We start from the raw sequence: 24,638 nt of genomic DNA on the forward strand, positions 1-24,638 counted from the left end.
CACCTGAGTTTATTTTTCTAGGCTCTTTGATCCGAGGGGGGAGCAGCTCTGAGGTTTGGAGTGTAAATATATATAAATATGAATGCGTGTCTCTCCTCTTCCCTCTTCTATTTAGGGGGGCGGGGGAAGTGAGACTGGGAGCCTGTTTCCTCTCCTATTTGCTCCCCCGAGTTTGAAATCGGAAGCATTGAGTTTTTTAAAAGGTGGTCGAGCTGGTTTGTTTAATAAATAAAACGAAAGAAGTTGTTAAAAAAACCCAATTAACACCATAAATAAGTCAGACTGTGAAAAGAAAAGGGGAAAAAAGCAGAAGCGGCTGCCTCCAGCCTCCCTGCGCTTGGCTGCTGCCTTCTATTTATTTGATTTATACCGCAGTTCGTCAAAAAATATCTCAGGGTACTTAGCAAGATTTTTTTTAAAAAAACCTAGATCAAAGATGCACAAACAAAGAGCTCCAAAAGAAATTTATGCAGAAATTTTTATCTGATGGATATGATTTTGTATAAATAGTTGGGGTTTTTTTTGTCTTTTTAATTCCTTTCCTGACCCTTTTGTCTTCATGTTTTCTTCTTTTGTATTGAACTCTTCTATAGTTATCTTTGCTGTACGTTTGCATTTTAAATTAATAAAGATTTGCCATGATTTTTCAAAGATGCCCAGATAGCCCCGACAGAAGCAACAAAACAGTAAACCCCCCCCCCCCCCAAATGAGCGTATTTAAAAAGCTGTGGCGTATTCCTCGTCCCCAGGCCTCTTCCGGGACCCCGCGCCATCCTTGGGGACCATTTCATTCCCGGGGCCCGGAGGGGCGCCAGGGGTCATCTAGTCCGACCCCGTCGAAGCCCCCCTCGCTCCCGCTTCGCTCTCGCCCCGCCCCCGGCCGGCAGCAGCAGCGCCGCCTAGTGGTCCGCGCGGGCCGAGCCCTCCCCGGGCGTTGCTAGGCGACCTCCCCCGCGGCCCGCCTGCGCGCGCAGCCCCTCCCTCCCTCGCTCGGCCTCCGCTTTCCCCGGCGCGGCCTGCGGGGGCGCTGGCGAGCCTCGTCCGTCTCCGGCGGCGGCGGAAGGGAGCGCGAGGGAGGCCGGAGAGGAGGAGGCCCAGGCCGGGAGGAGGCGGAGGCGAGGAGGAGGACGACCAGGCCCACCACCGGGAGAAGCGGCGGAGCCCTCGCTCGGGGCGGCGGCGGCGGCGGCGGCAGCGCGGATGATGGCGGCGGCGGAGTCCCGGGGCCTCCGGCCTTGCGCGGCGTCTTCCCGTCCGGGTCCGCGGCCGGGGCTCGCCTCCTTGTCCCGGTGAGGGAGGGAGACGGGCCTGCGCCTGCTGCCGGGTCGGGCAGCCGCCTTCACACGTGCCTGTCGCGTGTCGGGCCGGGCGGAGGGAGAGAGGAGGGTCCCCCTCAGGAAGTGCCCCGTCGGACCCCTTTCCGCGGCCCACCCCCCCGGGCCGGGTCCCCGCCAAGGGGGGGCTCCCTCCGGAGGGACCCCCGGGGTCATCCAGCCCACCCCCTGCCAGGCAGGAGTCTCTGGCACCCGGCCCGAGACCCAGAGGGAGCCGGGGGCTGGGTTTCCCCCGGGCAGCCGGAGGAGGGGCGTTGCTGGGCTTCTTGGGCCCCCAAAGGCTCCGAGCAGGGCTCTCTGTCATGCAGTGGGATATAAAAGGACTCTTCTTGCTGGCCAGTTCTTGCGAGGACCTGCAAAGGATTGCCCACCCCCCTCTTAAGAGCCCTCCAGGATACTTTGCACAAATAATATTTCCGGGAGGTTTCTTAAAAGCCCCCGCTGCATCCTTTTGCATCCCGGCGTGCTGTCAAAGAAAGCTGCACTCGGTGTTGATTCCCCCCCTTTGGGCCTTTCCAGGATCAGGACCAGAAAGGGAACTTCGTCATCTTATCTTTGCAGTGCATGAATTGACAGGAAGTTCTTAGGGGTTTCGGGGGGCCATCGCCCGTCTGAGGATGGGGAAAGGTCCTTTGCGTGGCTCATTCGGGGCCCCTGGCTCTCTTAATTTGGGGGAGAAGATGCTCCGCTTCTTCCCTCTTTGCCCGACAAAGTCTTGCCTTCTTTTCCTCGGAGGAGCGGGCTGCAGGGCCTTGGGAAGGGTGAGCCTGCGAGCGTTGCGCTGCTTTCTAACCGTCCTTCTCCAACCTTGCAGCCGGCCGTGTGTCTTCCCCCTGGGGCAGGGGCTGCTGGGCCGCTGAGGCGTGGGCCGCCGTTCTGCTGCTGCTGCGCCCGCGGATGCCGTCAAGATGAGTGTGCAGGGCCAAGGTTTCCCTCTGGACCTTGGGGGGAGCTTCACCGAGGATGCTCCGAGGCCCCCGGTGCCAGGAGAGGAAGGGGAACTCGTTTCCACGGACCTGCGGCTAAGCGGCCACGGGTTCTACTCTGGGAAGTGCGATGCCATCAAAACCGAGACTTCCACGGCCACTCCGAGGCGCCCCGACCTGGACCTGGGCTATGAGCCAGAGGGGAGCGCTTCTCCCACCCCTCCCTACCTGAGATGGGCAGAGTCTCTGCACTCTCTGCTGGACGACCAAGATGGGATAAACCTCTTCCGGACCTTCCTGAAACAGGAGGACTGCGCAGACTTGCTGGACTTCTGGTTTGCCTGCAGCGGCTTCCGGAAGCTGGAGCCGTGTGACTCCAACGAGGAGAAGAGGCTCAAGCTGGCCAAGGCCATTTACAAAAAGTACATTCTGGACAATAACGGGATTGTGTCGCGGCAGATCAAGCCGGCCACGAAGAGCTTTATAAAAGATTGCGTGATGAAGCAGCTGATCGATCCGGCCATGTTTGACCAGGCCCAGACGGAGATCCAGTCCATGATTGAGGAGAACACGTACCCCCTCTTCCTTAAGTCGGATATTTATTTGGAGTATACAAGGACGGGTGGGGAGAGTCCGAAGGTGTACAGTGACCAGAGCTCAGGGTCGGGGACAGGGAAGTGTCTCCCCGGCTATTTGCCTACCCTTAATGAGGACGAGGAATGGAAGTGCGACAAAGAGGTGGAGGAGGAGATGGCTGGCCGGGAGTCTGCTCCCTCCAGCCGGCTCACCCAGAAGCTCCTCCTGGAGACGGCCACACAGCGAGCCACGTCGTCCAGGAGATACAGCGAGGGGAGAGAGTACAGGTGAGAGCTGCAGGTTGTCTCAGCAGAGCGACGCTCGCTTGCCCCACCTCGTGGGGCGGAAGTCTGCTTCCACCGGGTAGCGGGGCAGGATGTGGAGGCACCCCCTGGCGGCTGGGGAAGAGCTGAAAGGGGTTACAGGCCCAGCACTTCCTACTTTCAGCGGCAGAGATTTGAGCGAAGCTCATCCCCTGCCGTGTGCGAGGCTTGGCTGCAGCCCCTGCCTGAAGCTCCTGGCAGTTTTGCTGTCCTGCCTAACTGCTCTCGCAACAATTTTGGTGAAGTTATTGATAGATGCATTGCTGGGAATTTCTCCAGAATTGGCCTCTGAGTCTCACACCGTCTATTCCACCCCACCCCAACAACTTTGTTATAACCTAGAATAAGCTCTAAACTTGTTAGAAGAACATAGCGCATAAACTAGTAAGATTTTTAAAAAAAGATCCACTCAATCCAGATATCCCACGATCTACTTCTAGGCTCAAATTGCATTTTATTTTATTTGTCTCTCTTTGCCCCCCACCCAACCCCAACCCCAGCATCAACAGCTTCTAGAAACAGCAGGGGAACTCCAAGAAGTGCTTTTGCTGGTCCCCCCTCCCTCTTGCTAGGCTCTGGAGATAAGCTCTTCCACCCCCCTTTGCCTATTGTATTTACTGTCTTAGCAGTCTGGAGGGCAACAGCTGGATCTCATCGTCCCCCGAGCAAATTCCGCCCCTTGTTGCAGATGCTGGGAGCCTTCCGTTTTGAGTACTGTTTTCATCTGGGTTTTGAGACAGGAATGTTGCATGCGAAACTGCAAGAGAAGGAGGCGCTGGGGAGGGGACTCGATGGCCCTTGTGGTCTCTTCCAACTCTATGATTCTATGATTCTATGATTCCTCTGATCTCTTGCTAGTTTACTCAGGAGGCTGGAAAACGATCCCAGCTACTGGGCCTTCCTTGTGGAGTTTGAACCTCCAAGTCCGGGGTAGGCAACCTAAGGTCCGGGGGCTGGATGCGGCCCAATCACCTTCTCAATCCGGCCCGTGGACGGTCTGGGAATCGGCGTGTTTTTACATGAGTAGAATGTGTGCTTTTATTTAAAATGCATCTCTGGGTTATTTGTGGGGCATAGGAATTCGTTCTTTCCTCCCCTCCAAAATATATTCTGGCCCACCACATAGTCTGAGGGACGGTGGACCGGCCCATGGCTGAAAATGTTGCTGACCCCTGCTCCAAGTGCTTCTGGGAGAACATTTTCCTGGGGGCAAAGTTTTGGAACTCCTAAAAGACCCTTTCAGAGAGAGAGAGAGAGAGGTTTATGACTTGTTCCTCTGTATCTCTATGGCATTCCTCGGCCTGAACTCCAGATGACCATCCCTGGCCTTGGAGGTCTTCCGGATACAAAAGGTCCCAGAACTTTCCCCTCCTAGATAAGAGATGGGGAACTTTGTAGGCCAGCAAGTAGCCAGCCCTAGCTTAAGCAAGGCCACCATTTGCCACTACACAGGTCAGACCCTGAGACTTACGTTGTGGCTCTCGTGGGCAGGTGAGTTGCTGGAAGTCTGCACAGTTGTATTTAAAGGGTGGTGCTAACATCCAGGCGAGCTGCCGCAGTTCAGGCTGTGTTAGAAAGCAAATCACCAAATGGCACCTTAAACCTCAGTTACGGTCGCCACAACGGAATGCTTAGGCGCCATTCCCTGCCCCCCTCCCCCAGCCGTCGGGGATGATGATTTATACTGCTTTATATTTTAAAGAAAATATCTTAACATCAAATTAAACAATCCAGAATAAAACAAATTCAAGTTTCAATGAAAACATTTCAGATCCTTCTCTATGTGACATTTTGCTTTCCCCATATTTATTTACCTACTTTATATAGCTGCCCGTAGCAGAAGGGGCGTAGTGCTTAGAGTGTCGGACCAGGGCCTGGCAGATCAGGGTTCAAATCCCCACTCAGTCATGAAGCTCACTGTGTGACCTTGAAGTCAGTCACAGCCTTTTAGGGTCATTGTAGGGATCAAACTGAAAAGGGGTGTGTGAACCATGGACTCCTTGGAGAAAAAGATGGGATAGAAAGGCAATAAATAAACTCTTCTGCTTCTCTGCTTAAGAAAGCTGGAGGGGCCAGCCAGATGGTGTTGCCAGCTTGGCACCCAGAGATCTCCACGTGGGCACGATTGGAACTGCACCAGTTGCAAAACACGCTTGGCACCTGGGGAATTTCGAACACTGGTTGTCGGGGATGGGGGGTTGGAAGATGGTAGCTTTGAAGTAACTTTGGCTGAGTTTGGTAACCATTCATTGTTTCTCTAGACGGCAAGGCCTACAGAGGTTTCTTCTTGTTCTGCAATGACAGAGTATGTGTGTTCCTTGTTTATGACTTGCGAAGGTGTGCAGGGGGGGGGGATTATATGGGTCCACCTGTGATGCTGAAACAGCGTCGCGACACAAGGCACAGCCTGGAGCCATGTGGAAGGATGGATTCTCTGCCTCCCTTGCTGGTCCCTATGACAGAGTCACACCGGAATGAAACGTGTAGGGTGGTAGTCCGCTAAGTTTTTTACTCGGAGTAATCCCTTTGAAATGAATGAACACCCTCCATACAGGTCCATTAATTTCAACCGGTCTGCACTTGAGTAAAACTTAATTGACCATCACCCATGATGACCTCTGGCAATGTGATTCCCGGATTCCCTGTTTTAAGGTTGCCAGTGTGCTTGGAGATGGGAAGCAGTCCCAGGAACAGGGTCCTCTGGATGAATTGTGCCCCCCCGGGGGGGGGGGAGCTGTCAGTACCACCTTCACGAAAAACATTCCAGGTGGCTGCTCCTTAAAAGCCCCTTTTGCACCCAGCCCTTGAATTGCACGTGAGGCGGTGAAGCCCGTGTCTGCCATGACAGAGCAATGCTGGTCCCTGAAATGACTCCCGGTCTGAAGGGTGTTCCAGGGGGGAGGGAGGCAAGGGGGCCGAGAGAAGCTTTGGGACCTGAGGGGGCACCTGCTGATGCTGAGATGGGACGGTCAGGTGGGGATGCTTTGCCTAAACGTCCTGTTTTGTTCATGGCTGCAGGTGGTGGTGTGTTTTCTTTGCAAAGTACACCTGTGGTCCTTGTTTCTTAGGGGCTGCTTTCAGACTCCTAAGGAAACCCTATTTCAGGGTCTGTGTGAAGAGAAACCGTCTCCTTCTGCTCCTCCTCCCCAGTTTCCAGAGCTAGCAAGAGAGGGCAGTCAGAACCACCTAGAGTGGCTGGGGAAACCCAGCGCCAGGTGGGCAGGGTATAAATAATAAAATTATTATTATTATTATTATTAAGCAGAGCCCACAGCCACCTGGTTTTCTTACTTCACTGGTTTAAAAGTTGCTGCTGCCCTGCGTAAGGGATCAATGGGATCGTCGTCTTTGGGCCCCGACACTGGCAGTGGAAGTGACAAGCTTCAAGGCCGTTTTAACCCCAGTTCCCCCAAAATCACAGTCTCATTGGGTGTTTGTTTCGTGTTTGAAGTTGATGCACCTGAATCAGTTTGGAGTTCAACTTCAGATTGCACCTTGGTGTGTTTCCAAGAGAGAAGAACTCTTTCAGCTTCAGGAAAGTGTTTGTCATGGCACATAATGTGAAAAAGCACATTTTCCTCCTCGCACAATTCCATGTGGGAGTTCCCGACCCAGGAAGGGTCTCGGCAGTTTTGCCTGCGCCCTTGGGCGGCTGTTTTTCTCTCCCTTGGAGTCGCCCAAATGAGCCCTCCTAGCTATACATTTGCACAATCCATCGAAGGCAGGTAGACTTTTTGACTGGATCAAAACACAATTTGCCCCACGTCCTCTGCGTTACAGGATCCATTTAAAAATCTTGACTGCCTCTTGGAACATAAGTCCCATTTCTGCATGAATATCTTGCCAATTTTGCTCTTTTCTTTTTAACCATTTCCACCATGATTTCCTGCCTGCCTTTCCACAGTCGTGGAACGCAAGGCAGCACCTGAGTTCTTTCCAGGAGGCTCCCCCCCCCCAGACCTGCCCGCCTTCAGCAGGGTAGCTGTGCCAGGTGCCTCCAGACCATAAAGCTCAAGTTGGAAATGCCCTTTGTGGGTGAAATAGGCACCTGCGGCACTTCCTACAAATAAAGGGAGCTCCAAGTACGCAGGCTTTTGCTAGCTGGGGGAATTTATTTCTGCAGAGGGTCCTGCCTCCATCCCCTTTTCGACAGCTAATTGGATTGGTGAGTGTGATCCGAACACACGTCCCGCCTTGCAGGCATCACGGCATCACCTGTTGCTGCTGCTCCTCAATTGTGCACCAAATGTTTGGGGTAAAAATAGACCGCAGAATGGAAGGGTTAGGAATGGATGCGACTCTGTAAAAACGCTTTTCGGGGGACATTTTGCCCCTCTTGCACCGCATCCGAAGTAGCACAGGTGTTTTAAAAAAAACAACCCCAGAAGCTTTGCAGATGGGATTTGGCTGAAATGGAAAAAGTGGCTCCGAATCTGGCGGCCTGGGAGGGGGCGGGGGAGGCTCTTGTTGTTTAAATTGTTGAGATTCCTTCTGAGCTCTGCAAAGAGAGACGTTTCAGCCACCAGAGCTGAAAGCCCCCAGCTTGCTCACCCTCAAGGCCGGCCTGTGCCACTAGGTGAAGCTAGGCTGGCATGCTGCTGGATGCAGACTGGGCCCCTGAGCCCACCTCGTTTGTGGCCTGCCCTGTGGATGGGCATCCTCGGACGACTCCTCTGTGCTTTTAATATGGAAACCCGCAGCTTGGGGACATGGGTCTCTTTCCGTTGGGTCGGGGCCTGTCTCCTTCCTTTGGTCTTCTGCCCAGGAGGGAACATGGCCACGGCCTGACCCTTCCACTCCCCCTTGGGCCTGTCCACCTCTCAGACTCTTGCCCAGATCCTGCGCCACACAGCCAGAACTGCCTGCCAGAGGAGGCCTCTGCCCCTTTGCTCAGCCTCTGCCTCCTCTGCATGCCTTGTTTCCTTCCAGCCCCCTGCCACCTCCGGCCAGTCCTCCTGCTCCTCCCAGGCCCTGACTCTCCTCCTCCCCTTCCCCTCGCCTGAAGCTCTTCTTCCTGGCATCTCAGCAGCCTAGCTTGCTCCATCTTTCCCTTCCATCACCAGTGTTGAGCATTTCTGCCAGTCCCTTAGGTCAGGCCTCCTGCTGGCATGTTCTGGTGGAGTGTGTCCCCACCCCCATCCTGCTGCCCTTCTTGCTTTGGCCACTGTGGGCTGCTCTTGGCCCAGCTGGGTGTCCTGAGCCACGTGAAGGTGGCAAGGGCTGGCGTGGCCCTTTGCTTTTGCCCATGCTGGGACCTGGGTCCTGCTCCTTGGAGGTGAAGCTGGCCCCGGAGGCTGCCTGCGCCCTGCGGGAACAATGGCTGGCGTTCCCGAAACAGGAGGCCTGCTTCCCTAGCCGAAGCCGCTCTTGTAAACAGGGCAGGAAGGGATCTGGAACAGTTTGCCCCCGTCTGTGTGCGGACGGTGGCGTTTCTTTCATTCCTTCCTTCTGCTCATAGTAATGCATTCCAGATGAAAAGCTCCCTGGAATTTCTGTTAATAAAGGGAAACGTTCATGGCTGCCTGCCCTGAGCTGGGCCTGCTGGAGGCGGAGAGAGCCTGGGCCTTTCTGGGAAGGGCCACCTGGAGAAGCTCAGGGGCCGCTTCTTGCACAGCCAGCAAGGCAGGGACGCTGGTGCCTTTGGGGAGCGCTCCGCTGCCTTGGGTCGGAGGAAGCCTCGTGCTGCCACCTCCGAGGGCCCTAAAGGTGGATCAGCCTGATCTCCAGATCCTCACCCCAGGGGGGCAGCATGCGGGTGGCTGAAGGACGTAGGTGCTTCTTCCAGAACCCCTTTCTGTTTGCCCCACACCTGGTCATGTTATTGTTGTGGTTGTGTATTAGATTTATAGTCAGCCCTTTCTTACAAGATCTCAGGGGGTGAGTCACAGGGTAAAAATGCAAGGTAAAGCACAAGTAAATAGTTAAAGCAAAACAAGGAAAACACAATAACCCCCCAAGCATATTTAAAAGTCTGTAGAATATTAATCAGCCTTATGTGGTGTTTTAAACTGTGCTGTCCCTGATCATGGCTGGCTGGGTCTCCCTTTGGGCATTCCACGTCCACAGGGAAGCATTTTTTAACTCCAGCCTCAAGTGAAAAACCCCAGGTCTCCTTCCCACTTTCATTTATAGCAGGGATGCAGGTGGCGCTGTGGTCCAAACCACTGATCCTCTTGGGCTTGCCGATCAGAAGGTCGGTGGTTCAAATCTCCCCTTCAGGGTGAGCTCCCATTGCTCTGTCCCAGCTCCTGCCAACCTAGCAGTTCGAAAGCACATAAATTGATAAATAGGTACCTCTGTGGTGAGAAGGTAAACAGTGTTTTCGTTCACTCTGGCTTACATCACAGTGTCCTGTTGTGCCAGAAGCGGTTTAATCCTGCTGGCCACATGACTCGGAAAGCTGTCTGTGGACAAACGCCGGCTCCCTTGGCCTGAAAGCGAGATGAGTGCCGCAACCCCATAGTTGCCTTTGACTGGACTTAACCGTCCAGGGGTCCCTTACCTTTACCCATTTATAGCACCTGCAAGAGCCCAGCCCTGGGGGTGGGTGATACGGGGTCCTTGCTCCTTGATCTCTTGGGAGACTTCTGCCCAGGAAGCCTTTGGGCAGATGGAAGACCCTCTCCAGAGGCACATGTGAAGCAGCCTTGGGTCCTCTCTGGTTGGCTGCCATCTTCTCTGGTTGACCACGGCTTTCCAAGGGTTTCCCCCAGTGCTTTCCGCCACAACTGTCAGGGAATGAATCGGCACCTTCTGCCAGCAAGCCTGAGCTCAGCCCCTTCCATGCCTTGGCTGCCTTCTTGGGAGCCCAGTTTTGACTTCCTTGGTCCTTGACCCAGTGCAACGTGGTTGCGCCTTGTGAGGCTGGTGTTCTCCCTCTGCTGGCCGCTCAGTGCCATCTAGTTTGGGAAATGGTGGAGGTCTGTGCTGGGGGGGCTTTTGTATGTGTGACCAGACGCCTTTGGCACTTCCTAGTTGTGGGGCTGCTTCTCTGCAGGAGCTTCCAAGTTGCTTCTGCCCCCTTTGCAGTCCCCATTGGTGGGACCCAGAAGGTGCCAAAGGCAAATTGTACCATCCCCCCCCCCATACGGACTATATTGGGACCTTTACAAACAGTTACCAAGCATGAAGTGTTGCTTTCCAGGACAAAATACAAGACATGTATTATTGTCTTGTATACAGTTGTAAGGCAAAAAAGCCGACTTGGAAAATCTTCTACATTAAAGATTAAGCTGCCATCCTCAGGGTGCACGTCAGTCTAAAGCCTTAAGATGATTTCTCCATAGCGGCTGCTGTGACTGAGATGGAAGGAAGATGGCTGTGCTGTTGTTCATCAAGGATATAAATTGAGACCGTGCAGAGTCAAGCCCCCTTTTCTTTGTTATTCCTCTTATCACCCTCCGGTGGTGAGTTAAGCGTCCTCTAAGTGCCGCAGTCCACTCACGTTGGCTCCATGTTTCTGTGGTGGCTCAGATATATAAGCCAATTGCCAAATGCCACCTTAAAACTTGGTTATTATGGTTGCCACAACTGAATGTCAGAGGTGCCATTTCCCGCCAGTGGGGATTATTCTTCATCGCCACCGTTCATGTCTCTACCGCTTTATATTTTAAAGAAAGAAGATCTCAAAGTGGTTTGCAACACATTAAAACCTCAAAATCAACCATCCAGAGTAAATCAAATTCAGGCTTCCAGGGAAATATTTCCAATCCTTCTCTAAGGGACATATTGCTTTCCCGCTATTTATTTACCGACTTAATATATAGAGCAGCCCCATAGCAGAAGTACTTTAGGAAGGCAGTGGGGTGTAGTGGTGGGAGTGTCAGACAAAGACCTGGGAGATCAGAGTTGGAATCCGCACTCTGTTATGAAGCTCACTGGGTCAGTCACAGCCTCTTAGCCGACCTCACAGGGTCGTTGTAGGGATCAGCTGGGGGGGGGGATGAACCATGGACTCCTTGGAGAAAAAGGGGGGAGACAAATGGAACAGATAAACTCTTCTGCTGACCTGCCTAAGGAAGCTGGAGGGGCCAGCCAGGTGGGCATGTCTGTCACCAACCTGGCGCCCAGAGATCTCCGTGTGGTCACAGTTGGCACCCATGCCAGTTGTGAAATGCGCTTGGTGCCTGGGGAATTTCGAAGGCTGGGTGGGAGGGGTCCTCGAGGGACTGGAGTCTGGAGGGTGACCGGGTCCCCCTTCTCTCTTTCTGCTCCTTTGCAGGCATGGGCCTTGGAGAGAGCCAGTCAACCCTTACTACGTCAACACGGGCTACGCCTTGGCACCCGCCACCAGCGCCAACGACAGCGAGCAGCACAGCATGTCCAGTGACGCCGACACCATGTCGCTGACAGACAGCAGCGTGTGAGTACCTGCCCCGAGAGAGACACCTGGGACTGGGCTGCCAGGACAAGGGGGCGGAGCAGGGAGCAGAGGGGGCGTGGCCTGCACAGGAGTCCTCTCCAGGTGCGGCTGGACTCCAAATCCCAGCAGCCCCATGGGAGTCAGGGAGGAGGAAGGCCAGCAACATCTGGAGGGCGCAGGGAGCCAGGGGGAGCCTGCTTATTGCTGCCTTGATTCAATTCGGTTGACTGTATTTCTACACTGCCTTCCATTCCAGCGAATCCCAAAGTGGCTTACAAACAATAAACAGCAACAGCAGAACAGAGCACCGCAAGAACAGCCTGGAATATAATATGATTACATATAATACATGTAATAATTAACAAATAGTCAGTAAAACCTTTTCAGTTAACAAACCAGCAACTAAAAAATAAGCTAAGCATCACAGTTACAGCATAAGTCATGATTAACAAGTCATCAGTAAAGCAGTTATAATCTGTAAAACAATATTAGCAAAATGGCATCTTGCCTCGCCCTTCGCATTGCTGCAGGCAGGCAGGCCTGGCTCCCAGCAAGTGGCTGGCGGGAGTCTTGTCCTCGTCGCCTGCCTCCCATTGCCTGCTCCGGCTTCTTCTGCAGACCCCCTGGGCTTTCCCAGCTGTGGGGCTAATAGCTCCACACACCCACACCTGCCCCCTGGCTTCTGGAAGAAGCTTCACGTTGCACTGTGGAGAGGGCTCTCCATGCCAGGCCTCCTTCGTAGTGGTGGCTGGGTGTGACTTTCCCTGGCTCCGGAGGACTTGTGTGTTTGGAAAGCGTGCACCTGCTTGTGGTCAGAGCCATTTGCCTTGCGCTGAGGGCAGAGACGCGGTCGCCACCCTTGCAGCATCGCAAAGGTCTCTGCAGGCCTCGACCTTCTCTTCCTGCAGAAATTCGTTTTTGAAACTCCGGATTTATTTAACCTGAGTAAATCCACGCAAGCTGTAACGAGAGCCAGCAGCAGCCCAGGGAAGGGGCTAATGAAGAACAAATGTTGGGTTTACAAGGGTTTTTTCTGTGCCGAAGGTCAGGAATCTGCCGTTGGAGCTGCAGTGGGGGATGAAGCCCCTTCCCCATTGCAGAGACGCTGGTCGAAGGCGGGTTGTGGTGCTCCCTTAAGAATGATCCCCACAGGCAGCCTAATTCTAAAAATAACACCTAATAAATCCTGAATATTTGCAGCAATTACAGTTCCACGCCTGAGGCACCCTGCCACAGAGGACACATTTGCCAGCCTCTTCTTAAGAATAAGGGGGGGGGGCAGAATATTTAGCCATCTACAGGTTGTCGTGGGCAGGTGGGCACCTGCGATGGAAGGGGGGGGAGGGAGAAGTCTGAGCCGTTGACCGCGGAGGCCGCTGTGGGCATGCAGTAGTGGCAGGCAGCCTGCGTCCGAGGAGGAAGCTGGCAGGACTTGACCGGGGGGTGGGGGCAAGATCCCTTCTTGTGAGATGCCTTGCAATGTGGCCCTCACACCCTTCCCTGTGGACCTTGCTATCCTGCTTCAAGGTGTGAGCCTGGCATCCAGGGAGGCAGCAGCACCCGGGGTCAGGCGTAAGCAGGGCTTTTCCCCTAGAAAAATAAGTGCCATGAAGTTGTTACAGTATGTGCCACACTTTTTGACAACAACAAGAAGAGGTGACGGAGCTGCGTGGCCTTGAGTACCCCCTGAAAAATCCAAGTGGTCTCGGGAATTTCCAGGAGGTCTTGCTCCCATTAATAATAATAATAATAATAATAATAATAATAATAATAATAATAATAAATGTTATTTATACCCCGCCCTCCCCGGCCAGAGCCGAGCTCAGGGAGGCTAACACCAGTAAAATTAAAATAAAAACATAATAGGAAAAAAACCCAATTTAAAATACAGGTTAAAATGCAATTTAAAATGCAGCCTCCTTTTAAAAGTAGCCTATAGATCAAATCCATAAGGGGAGGGAAACATAAGGGTCAGACTGAGTCCAAACCAAAGGCCAGGCAGAACAGCTCTGTCTTGCAGGCCCTGCGGAAAGATGTCAAGTCCTGCAGGGCCCTAGTCTCTTGGGACAGAGCATTCTACCAAGTTGGGGCCAGTACTGAAAAGGCCCTAGCCCTAGCTGAGACCAATCTAACCACCTTGCGACTTGGGGCCTCCAAAGTGTTGTCATTTGTGGTCCTTAAGGTCCTCCGCGGGGCAGACCAGGAGAGGCGGTCCCGTAGGTGCCTGGATCCTAGACCGCATAGGGCTTTAAAGGTCAAAAAGGTGCCATTTAAAGGGTGCCATTGAAGGAGTTCCCTTCGCTCTCTAAGGCTCCTTCCCCAGTGGCCCAAGCCTTTGTCTTCTTGCCTCTCGTGGCTCCGCTGTCATAATTTCTCTGCACATTCTGTGAGACCGGCGGGGAGGGCAGCTGCTCACAGCAGGAGGGGAGTCTCCCTGCCTTCTTCCACAGCCTGCCTGCACTCCGCCTCCGAGTCTGCGCTGCTCTCTTCCCGCTCACTCAACCCTGCTGCCTCTTCTGCTTCTGACACCTGCCAGCAGTCTGCTCCCTCTTCTCCCTCTGACCACCCCTGGTCGCCCAGCCTCCTTGCCCTGGGGGTTCCCCGGCTGCTGCCTCCCCCTCTACTCTGCCTCCAGCCGGTCCATGACACCTGGCCGTCTGCGCTGTCCCCGCTGCACCCCTTTCTGCCTGGAGCTTGCCTTGCCCTGCGCAAACTGTCACTGTTTCCTCTTGCCAGAGACGGGATCCCGCCGTACCGACTCCGGAAGCAGCATCGTCGAGAGATGCAGGAAAGTGCCAAAGCAAATGGACGTGTGTCACTACCTCACATTCCCGTGAGTCACGCCAAGCCTCCTCCTGTCTTCCCGAGCTCTGCTTATGGGATGAGGCCCAGCAGGACCAGCCCCTGGGAAAGGCCTTTCTCCCTCTGCAGCTGCCAGTCAGAGTCGGGAGGGCTGGTGGGCAAGCGAGGGTGGGCTCTGGCCGGGGCCTTGTGCGCTGCTGGGGTGTGGCCGGCCCCTTTGCCAACCAGGGCTGCGTGTCGTTCCCACAGCGTACTTACCGAATGCCAAAGGATATCCACGTTGAACCACAGAAATTTGCTGCCGAGCTGATCAACCGCCTGGAGGAAGTCCTCAGGGACCGGGAGGCGGAGGCCAAGCTGGAGGAGCGCCTGAAGCGTGTCCGAGCGGTCAGTAGGGCGGTGGGAGCAGCCGTGGCTTACGTGGACATCCCTGCCCCAGCCTCGCCTGGATCTTTCCCAAGCAGTATCCGATGGTGTCCGTGCACCTCTGCTCTGCTCTCCTCATTACTCTGCGCATTCTCAGAGACCGGGGGGAGCGGGGCTTGTCACAGACGGAGAGGGAGACTCCCTGGAGTCTTCTGCAGTCCCTTGACCCCCCCCCTGCTTCAGCCTCTGAGTCTGAACTGCTGCCTGTCACCTGCTCCCTAAACCCTGTTGCCCCTTCAGCATCCAGCACCTCCCAGTCTTCTCCCTCTGACGTCTCCCTTGCGTCCCACCACCCTGGCTCTGAGCCGTCTCCCCTTGGGGGTTCCCCGGCTGGTGCCTCCCACCTCTCCTCTTCGCCCAGCTAGCCCCTGACATCTTGCCCCCACTCCAGCCCTCTCACGTGTTCTCCCCTGCCGCTGTTCCCTAAGATCTGTCTTCCCCCACCCTCCCTTGACCCGCCTTGTGTTTCCCAGCAGGAGGAGGAAGGCGAGGAAGCCGACATCTCCTTGGGGGCCCCCCTGGCGGGCCACAAGCTCCCCCTGCCACAGGCCTTGCCCCACTTTGCCCCCCGCTTTGCCGAGATGCAGCTCCGGGACGCCCACGAGGAGAACCCCGAGAGCATCCTGGACGAGCACGTGCAGCGGGTCATGAAGACGCCGGGCTGCCAGTCCCCGGGCCCCGGGCGCCACTCGCCCAAGCCCCGCTCCCCCGAGGGCGGCCTGGCCGGCAAGCTGCACGGCTTCCTGGGGACGGTGCCCCTCGGGCACGGCAAGCACGGGGCCAAGGCGGCCCTCAAGGCGGACGCGGCCGGCCTCCACCACCACAAGCACGTCTACCACCACCACCTGGTCCACCACCATGGGGCGCTCAAGCCCAAGGAGCCGCCCGAGGCGGAGGCCGGCCAGGGCGTGCCAGGACCCTTCGCCTGGAACGTGGACGCGCACAGCTACGCTGCCAAGTCGCGGGCCTATGGGGAGAGCCTGGGCCCCCCGGAGCCCTCGGCCTATGGGTGAGTGGCGGCGGAGGGGGCCCATTGGGACGGGCGTTGGCCCCTGTGAGCCACAGGTGGGCAGGGGCAGCCAGGCAGAAATGCTCAAGGGGGGGGGACGACTCCATGGAGCTTCCTTCCCGGCGAGGAGGATTTCTGGTGCAAGCCAGTGGCAGGATGGAGGGCTGGGGCTGGAAGAGGTCCAGTGTCCGTGGGGCAGCGAGGGAGGGCGTTCCAGCACAGAGAGAGAGCTCCTTCTGCTGACAAGCGCAGGGTTGGGGTCCCAATCCCCTGGGTTTCTGCTGCCTGCAGTGCAGCAGATCACACACACCCCATCCCACTCTTGGGAGCAACTCCTGACTGAGGCGGTTGCTTCCTTCCTCCTTCCTTGTAGCGGGAAAGCTGGCCTGCTCTCCAAGAGGAGCGTCAAGAAAGCCGATTTGGGGAAGAGCGACGGCAGCGGCTATGACGCTCCAGGCTCCTCGGAGGACGTGGAGAAGAACCAGAAGATCATGCAGTGGATCATCGAAGGCGAGAAGGAGATCAGCAGGCACAAGAAGACAGGCCACGGGTGAGAGGGGCAGGGGGAGCGGGCGGCCACGGGTGCGAAAGCTCCACTGCCGGAAAGCAAGGCTGCCTGGCTGCAGGGGGGAGCCCAAGGGGGCTTGCCTTCTTCAGCATCAGCCTGATCCTCTCCTTGCTCCCAGTTGGCAGCCTTGGGAGCAACTGCCGGGGGGCATCCCTCATGCCCCAAGCCAGAGCACCCCCTCCCTTCACAGGCCGGCAGAAGGTCCTGGCTCCATCCTTGCTGGCGTCTCCAGGTGGGGCTGGCAGAGACTGCCTGAATCCCAGAGAGCCGCTGCTGCCAGTCAGTGTGGGCAATACTGAGCTAGAGGGATCGAGAGCCTGACTGTGTGAGGCAGCTCCTTCCATTCCTTCCTTGCAGATGGGCTGGTGCTGCTTCTGTTCCTGGCGCTTCCCCTTAGCCCCTCGCAGCTTCTCTCTGCATGAATTGATTTTGGAATGTATTTCAATTAATTGATTATGATTTTATGCAAACTGTGTTATTTTTATTGTTGTTAGCCGCTCTGAGCCCGGCTAACAACATTTTATTATTATTGTTATATATTATGTTTGGCTGCCCCCTCTTCCCCCCTCCAGGCCTTCAGAAGAAGATGCCCCCCCCCAACTTTCCAGTTCCTTGGGGAAGGGGCAGGAGGCAGAGGGCCCCTTATCTGTTGCTCTGCACTGATCTGTCGGAGGGGGGTGGTTCTTGTGGGGGGCACAGAGGAGAGGGAGAGAACTGGCCAGACCTTTGACAGGTTTCCCCCCCCAATTCCACAAGGAGGGGGACATTGGGCTCTCTCATTCCAGTGGCAGTCTGCGTGATGCTAAAATGCCTCTTCCGCTCCCTTCTACAGCAGCTGCACTAGTTGCACTATCCCAAAACCTTTTCTGCTTTGTCTCTCTCTCCCCCCCCCCCAGCTCTTCCGGGGCCAAGAAGCAGCTGCCCCATGAGTTGCCCCGGCCAGTCTCCGTGGAGCGCCCCATGGCCGTCCACCCGTGGGTCAGCGCCCAGCTGCGCAACGTCGTCCAGCCTTCGCACCCCTTCATCCAGGACCCCACCATGCCCCCCAACCCGGCCCCCAACCCGCTGACGCAGCTGGAGGAAGCCCGGCGGCGCCTGGAGGAGGAGGAGAAGAGGACGGGGAAGCCGCCGGCCAAGCAGCGGTACGGCCGGGGGGGGCGCTTTTAGGGGGAGGGGGTGTGGCCTTGTCCTGGCCACTGGGCTGACCAGGAGTGGGTGGGTGGTTGCCTCCCCCCAGACCCCCTGGCCCTGCACCTGGCGCACGGCCTTTCAGAGTGAGGAGGGGGCTGCTGGGTTTGGCTCCCCAGCAGGCGGAAGGGCCTTGAACAGCCGGAGATGGGGGCCAAAAGACACCCCCCTCCCTCAAGGGGCTGTAGCAAAACCTGGGGGAGGTTGGTGTGCCTTGCAGGGGGTCTGCTGCCCTCCAGGGGCTGGTCTGGCCCCTCCACTCCTGGGAGAAAGTGGAGTCCAGGGCTTGCTGCTGGCTGGGGGGTGTTCTGCACAGCCCTCCCCTTTGCACTTTTACCTGCTAAGCAGAGCAGCACTTCTTCTCCTCTGGGACTTTGGGGTGGTGGCTGGTGGGGCCATCTCAGCTGCAACGGGCAGAGCAGCTCCCCTTGCTTCTTGCCTCTTGGCGCTTATTTCTTCTTCGACTGGAGGAACAGACAGAGATGCTTGGGGGGGGGGCGCCCTCTGCTCTGTGCTGCAGTTGGGAGGCTGCGCTGTGAGACTTGCTGGCTCTGTGAGGAACCCCCCCCCCAAAGACACAGGCGACTGCGAGGGAGCTGAGGGGGCTTGTTTGCTCCAGAGGGGTGGGGTGGGTGTGTGTGCATTTTGGGCCCAGGTGACTAGCTCTCATCCCCCTTTGTCATGGGGGGGGGGAGACGCCTCCGCTGCTGCTGGTGGCCTTTGGGGTGTGGCGCCCCCTTCATAAGGAGAGCCCCCCTGGATCTGGCCCCCGGCCCCTCTCACCCGGCACCCTGTTCTCAGAGGAGGCCCCCAAAGGGAACCTGGATGCGGGGCCTGATCCCAGGAAGACTCTCGGCTGCTGTCAATCAGACGCATCGCTGCCCCAGAGCCTAGCCAGGGGGGGCTGTTGGCCATTGAGAGCCCCCCTCCTCCTCCCCCCACCCTCCTGCCCGAAGGGCCACCAGGTCGGCTCCTGTTGTGTTTCTGGGCCCCGAGCAGAGCTGTGCTCTGGGCCCCGGCCGGGGTCTCTTGCCAGCGCCTCTCCCGGGCCCCCTCCCTCCTTCCCCAGGTGGCAGAGCTTCCCTCCTGTTCTCTGAGCTCCCTGGGCAGGCCCCCGGGAGAGGGGCAGGGAGAGGAGGCCCCGGTCCCCCGGCCTTTGGGGCCTGCACCCCACGGGGCTCCCCGGCCGGCCGGCAGCGGCAGGAAGGCTTGTCTAATGTCTGGGATTGTTCCCCAGGTATGCCCAAGAGGTGATCCAGCGAGGTCGCTCCTCCTCTGTCAGGCCGGCTTGCATGCCGCTGCTGAGTGTGGTGCCCGCCGTCTCCGACCTGGATCTCTCCGAGTCTGAGTAGGTGCCCCAGCTCTTCCTGTCTCCTCCCTCCCACCCACCCGTCCCCTAGCGGCTCTAGAACCCTCCCCACCCCCCGCCCTGCCAGGGGGGCTTCGCTCTGCCGCCTTGCCAGGACTGGCCTCAGCCACGGGGCGGCTGGACCAGGGAACCCTAATAATGGTAGTAGTAATAATAATAATAATAAAATTTATTTATACCCCGCCCTCTCCGGCCAGAGCCCAGGCTAACACCAATAAAATCACAGTCAAAACATAATATGGGAAAAAGAGAGGTGGGGGAACCAGCTTAAAATACAGGTAAAAATGCAATTTAAAATGCAGCCTCATTTTAAAAGTAGCCGATAAATCAAGGCCATAAGGGGAGGGAAACATACGGGTCAGACCAAGTCCAAACCAAAGGCCAGGCGGAACAGCTCCATCTTGCAGGCCCTGCGGAAAGATGTCAAGTCCCGCAGGGCCCTAGTCTCTTGGGACAGAGCATTCCACCAAAGGAATACAGGTTAAAATGCAATTTAAAATGCAGCCTCATTTTAAAAGTAGCCTATAGATCAAAACCATAAGGGGAGGGAAACATAAGGGTCAGGCTGAGTCCAAACCAAAGGCAGAACAGCTCCGTCTTGCAGGCCCTGCGGAAAGATGTCAAGTCCCGCAGGGCTCTAGTCTCTTGTGACAGAGTGTTCCACCAAGTTGGGGCCAGTACTGAAAAGGCCCTGGCTCTGGTTGAAACCAATCTAACCACCTTGAGGCTCGGGACCTCCAAAGTGTTGTTATTTATGGACCTTAAGGTCCTCCGCGGGGCATACCAGGCGGGGCGGTCCTGTAGGGCACAGCAGGGAGGCTGCAGGGACCCCCCCGGAGCCTCCTTGCCCCCAATGTGCCCGTTCACGTGCTGCTGGGAAGCCTCTGATCTGGCAGGCAGCCACCACTTAGGCAGGTGGAGAGCCTCCCTCCCTCCTCCCCTGCTCAGGGAGTCCTTGTTTTTCTGGCTCTGGTTGCCTGGCCTCAGCCTCCCGCCTGCCCCTGGTGCCCAGTGCAGCTCAGGTGTTAGCGGCAGGTAGTCTTGGGCAGCTTTAAAATGGGATTAGGCAAGTTGGAGGAGGAGGAGGAGGGTCTGTGGCTTCTAGGGCTGATGCCCCCTGGTGCCAGTGGAAGGCCGCCTGCTTCTCGTTGGGGGGCAGCAGCAGGAGAGGACTGCTGGCCTCCATCTGCTTTTGGCCATGGGGAGAGGGTGCTGGGGGAGGGGGGCCTTGGTGGCAGCAGAGCTCCTCCGACGTTCTTCTCAACTGTTGTTGCCATGGGGCCTGTGGGGCTGGTTCTGTGGCTTGCCTTTTGGGGTTGGGGAGCTGAAAAGAATGCCAATATTTTTTGCACGTGGCAACCAACATGCCCCTTTGGTTTCAGGTGGTACATGGATAGAACATGTGTCCAAAAAGCCCAGGACACACATTTTCACAGATCCTCCAGAAGGAATGTATTTAGTGTTAACTCTGGAAGTGCAGACTTGATTCTGACTAAGTTAAGCCTCTTGGTGTATACAGTCATACCTTGGATCCCAAACGCCCTGGAACTCGGATGTTTTGGCTCCCAAATGCCGCAAACCTGGAATTGAGTGTTCTGGTTTGCGAACTTACTTTTGGAACCCGAGCGTCCGATGGGGCTTCAGGAGCTTCCTGCAGCCAATCAGAAACCACGATTTGGTTTTCGAAAGTTTTGGATGTTGAACGGACTTCCAGAACGGATTCTGTTTGATTTCCAAGGTACAACTGTATTATGATCTAGGCCTAGGAGGCTTCTTTTGGTCAGAATCAAGTTGCCATATTTCAAAAAGTCAAAACCAGGATGCCCCAAAAGTTGTTGAGCCAAAAAAAGTGTTGCATTTCAGAAATTCCTCCCAGATGTCAATTCCGCCTTTGAAATCCCAGTTATGTCTGGGAAAATCCAGAAGTATGGCAGTCCTAAATACATTACTTCTAGTAAGTGAGCCATCATAGCCACTAGAGGGCCATGAATATTTGTGTTCTGGGCTTTTTAGTCTCATCTACCCCTAAGGGACACGGGTGGCGCTGTGGGTTAAACCACAGAGCCTAGGGCTTGCCGATCGGAAGGTCAGCAGTTCGAATCCCTGCGACGGGGTGAGCTCCCGTTGCTCGATCCCTGCTCCTGCCCACCTAGCAGTTCGAAAGCACGTCAAAGTGCAAGTAGATAAATAGGTACCGCTCTGGTGGGAAGGTGAACGGCATTTCCGTGCGCTGCTCTGGTTTGTCAGAAGCGGCTTAGTCATGCCGGCCACATGACCCGGAAGCTGTACGCCGGCTCCCTCAGCCAATAAAGCGAGATGAGCGCTCAACCCCAGAGTCAGCCACGACTGGACCTAATGGCCAGGGGTCCCTTTACCTTTACCTTTACCTTTACCTTTACCCCTGCACTATCTGAAACCAAAGGGGCCCTTGTTTGCCAGATGTGAATTTTATTCCCGCTCTCTTGCCGCACTAGAAGGTTTTGTGTCTGGTCTGAGCACCCGGCCGGCGTGCAGAGAGCCAGGGTGGGCTGGCGAAGGGAAGGGACAGGCTGGCGAGTGGAGGGCTGCAGCCGGGTGCCAACGGCCCCCCATTGCTTGCGCTGGAGCAGTGGGCTGGGAGGACTTCCTGCTTTGAGCCCCTCCTGCCCCCTTTCCTACAGAAGGGAGCTGCATTGTGCAGGAGCTGAGCTGTGTGCTGGTCCAGGGCTCTTGAAGGAGGTTCCTTGGCAAGCGAGGGCTTTTCCCTTAGCAGGGACATCTTGGGGCTGAGTCGTTCCCAGAGAAAGAGGTGGCGTCCCTTTCTCTGAACAAACCCTTTGGTCTTTGAGGCAGCCAACACCTCCCCTCTTTTGGAAAGGTCTTTTGCTCAGCTCCCTGCCTAGTAAGCGTTGGGGGTGTCTGTCCCCCTCTTCCCCAGGTAGCAATGCTGGGATGGCCGCAGCACCCACCCACCCACCCCGGCCTGGGCACCCCTCTCTGAGCTGTGGCTTTTCCCTCTCTCTGTGTTCCTGCCCTTTGGCTATGGGAAGTTCCAGTCACCTGCCGCCCTTCTCCTTTGGGCTTCTGGGGCTGGAGAGGAAGCTGTTCTCCCTCAGAGCTTCCTGGGTCCCGGTAGTGGGGGCCTGTGCCGTTCTTGCCCCCGGTTTGCAAGGGAGCCGGTTCCCTCCCCCCTCCAAGGAAGTTCAGCAGGTGGTGTATCGGCTTCCCGCCGTGTAAAGGGCTTGCGCTGTGTTTGCCTTGCAGGGCAAAGGTGCAGAAGAGGCCGGGGGCCAGCTCCGCTCAGCCCTGCGAGAACATTGTGGTGGCCTACTACTTCTGCGGAGAACCCATCCCCTACCGCACGCTGGTCAAAGGCCGCGTCGTCACCCTGGGCCACTTCAAGGAGCTGCTCACCAAGAAAGGGAACTACAGGTGAGCAGGGAGGGATGCCTCGGGTCCCTGGGCAAGAAGCCTTGCCTCTGGTGCCTCCCCTCTTTGTCTCGTGGCCTCCAGCCTCTGCCCCTGGGGATGACAAGTCCCACAAATGTGTGGGCCCCAACTCTGTCGGTGGGCACAGAAGCAGGAAAGAGGCAGGGGGAGGGCGCCTGGGAGACGGAGCGCTGTGCAAATCTCACCTCCGCAGAACCAAGCCAAGAGGTATTTGGAGAAGGAAACTCAAGTCAAAACCCGCTTTTGTTTGCATCAGAGCTGAGGAAGCCTGTGCCAAGGGAAACCCCAAACACACTAAATGGCACGTCATGTTCAGAGTTGCATGCTTTCTTCTAAACTGACAATTTCCTCCCCCCCCCCGAACCTCTCCTTTAGTTTATTGGCAGAGAGCAGAATGGGCCCATTTTAGAGGTGGGGGTGGCAGGAGTCGGGGGCACCTGAGCTGTGAGGGGAGCCCTCTGTCAGCGCAGCCATGCACCACATGACCCTTCTTGTATTCTGATGAGGACTAGAAACTTGCTTTAAAGCAGGGGGAGCTGTGGGGACCCTCCTGGTGTCGCCAGATTTCAGCTCCCAGCAGCATGGCTAGCGGTCAGGAATGATGGGAGCTGCAGTCCTGGAGCGACACAGATTTCTCTACCCCAGTTTAAAAAGTGCGCTGGCCTGCCGGTCATTCTGCATCAGGATCCGCAGAGGGTTTGGCTCATCAGCCTGCTCCGCGGAAGCCCTGCAAAAGTTTGTGCATTTCCTCTGTCCTCGTCACTTGTGCTAAAATGCTGTCGGTGGTTTCCAGTGAATCTGTAGAGTTGGGTCTCGGAGGACAGGGCCCAGCTGCGGGGAAGGGGGGGTTGGCCCGGGGTCCTCCTTGCTGCCCCCTTTGCCTTCTGCCTTGGGTTTGTGCTGGAAAGGCCCCCGAGTGCCCCGCTGAGCCTCCGAGGGGTTGCAGGCTCTGGATCCCCCACACGCTCTGTCTTGCAGGTATTACTTCAAGAAAGTAAGCGATGAGTTCGACTGCGGCGTGGTGTTCGAAGAGGTGCGGGAGGATGAGGCCGTCCTGCCCATTTTTGAGGAGAAGATCATTGGGAAGGTGGAGAAGATTGACTAGCCCAGAGGAGGCCGAGCGAGACGGAAGCAGCCAGAGATGGGCGGAAGCGCCGGCCAGGGAGGGGGGCAGGGGGGGCACCGGCAGCACTGGCATCCTTCCACACCTGCTGCCCAGAATGGCTCTGCCTTCCCCCGTCTGCCTGTGGGGCGACACCAGCCCCCTCAACATAACGCCGATGCTTTGCGCATTAGGGGGGCCGTTCACCGAAGCCGCCCGTTTTGATATCATCAGGAACGGGGCGGTCCAGCCACCCCCCCCCCCAAAAAAAGTGCACATGCTCCTCTGGGACGGGGAGGGCGGCAGCAGCCCCACAGGTGGGGACGTTCCAAAGGGTGCTTGTTCACCTGTGGAACGAGCTGCCACTTGATACTTTGCACCTTGCTGCTGTACGGCTGGCGACTGGCCCCTCCATCTCAGCCCGTGGCCTTTCCACGCCTTGCTGCCCACCTTGCCAGGTCAGAGGGGTTGGGGAGGGGGGAGTCTTGAGGAGAGAGCAGATTTCATCGTCTAGAGCAGGGGCAGCCTGGTATTTGCTGGGAGGGGGGACGGGACCTCTGGGCTGCCCCTTTGAGCCTCCTCCTTGCGCCCCATAGATCTGGGTGTATTCAGTGCCCCTCACCCTGGATGGGGCTGCCCCTGCTCTGCCTCCCTGTTGGGGGCAGCCTTCGCCTCCCCAGTTGCCTGACCCCCGCCCCTGCTGCTCTCCAGGTACCCCTGGGCTGTGGGGGCGCCTGCCCTCGCCAGAGCCCTGCACCTTCTTGCGTACGTCACCGAGTGCCTTCAAACGCCTGTTCTGTTTGCCACCCACTGCCCCGGACGGCCTCCTCCCCGGGTCCCCCTTGCCCTCTGTGCCGGCGGGGACCCCGAAGGCCTCAGACCCGTTGCGGGTTTTTCATTTCCCTTTTTTCCTGAAGGGTTCCCTTGTAAATATGTACATTTTCTAAAGACGGCATCAGCCACCAGCGGTTGGGCCAGCGGCTGGCATCTCCCGAACGTTTTTTTCACATGTTGACTTGTACAATTTATCTTTTAAAAGGTACTTGGATAATAATGGAATAAAAGCCCATGTTCAGATGGCAGCTCTGCGTGTTTGTGAGTTGTGTGGGTTGCCGTCCTCTGCTTGCGTTGGGGGGGGGGGGGGCGAGGCCTGCTCCAACATGGACTATTTGGGGCACCGATCAGCTCACCCTTCACGGAGACCCCTCAGGAACTGAGCTCACT

General features: G+C 56.6%; 1 protein-coding gene across 4 annotated transcripts; it reads left to right on the top strand.

Moving 5' to 3' along the window:
- Nucleotides 1–1,172: 1,172 nt before the first annotated feature.
- AXIN1 (axin 1) lies at nt 1,173–24,496 on the top strand. 4 transcript variants are annotated; one of them, XM_082199544.1, is made up of 11 exons: nt 1,173–1,289; nt 2,149–3,123; nt 11,381–11,521; nt 14,258–14,354; nt 14,573–14,710; nt 15,223–15,758; nt 16,132–16,308; nt 17,223–17,468; nt 18,752–18,862; nt 22,127–22,294; nt 23,291–24,496. In XM_082199544.1, exons 2-11 carry the CDS (start codon nt 2,243–2,245, stop codon nt 23,415–23,417), a joined length of 2,622 nt encoding a protein of 873 aa, XP_082055670.1. In that variant the 5' UTR covers nt 1,173–1,289; nt 2,149–2,242; the 3' UTR covers nt 23,418–24,496. The 4 variants fall into 4 exon arrangements, with proteins under 4 accessions (XP_082055670.1, XP_082055671.1, XP_082055672.1 ...); XM_082199545.1 differs by having other exon boundaries at nt 15,226–15,758; XM_082199546.1 differs by lacking the exon at nt 18,752–18,862.
- Nucleotides 24,497–24,638: the final 142 nt, after the last annotated feature.

Source organism: Podarcis vaucheri (assembly GCF_965113315.1).
Source record: "Podarcis vaucheri genome assembly, chromosome: 14".
NCBI lineage: Eukaryota > Metazoa > Chordata > Lepidosauria > Squamata > Lacertidae > Podarcis > Podarcis vaucheri.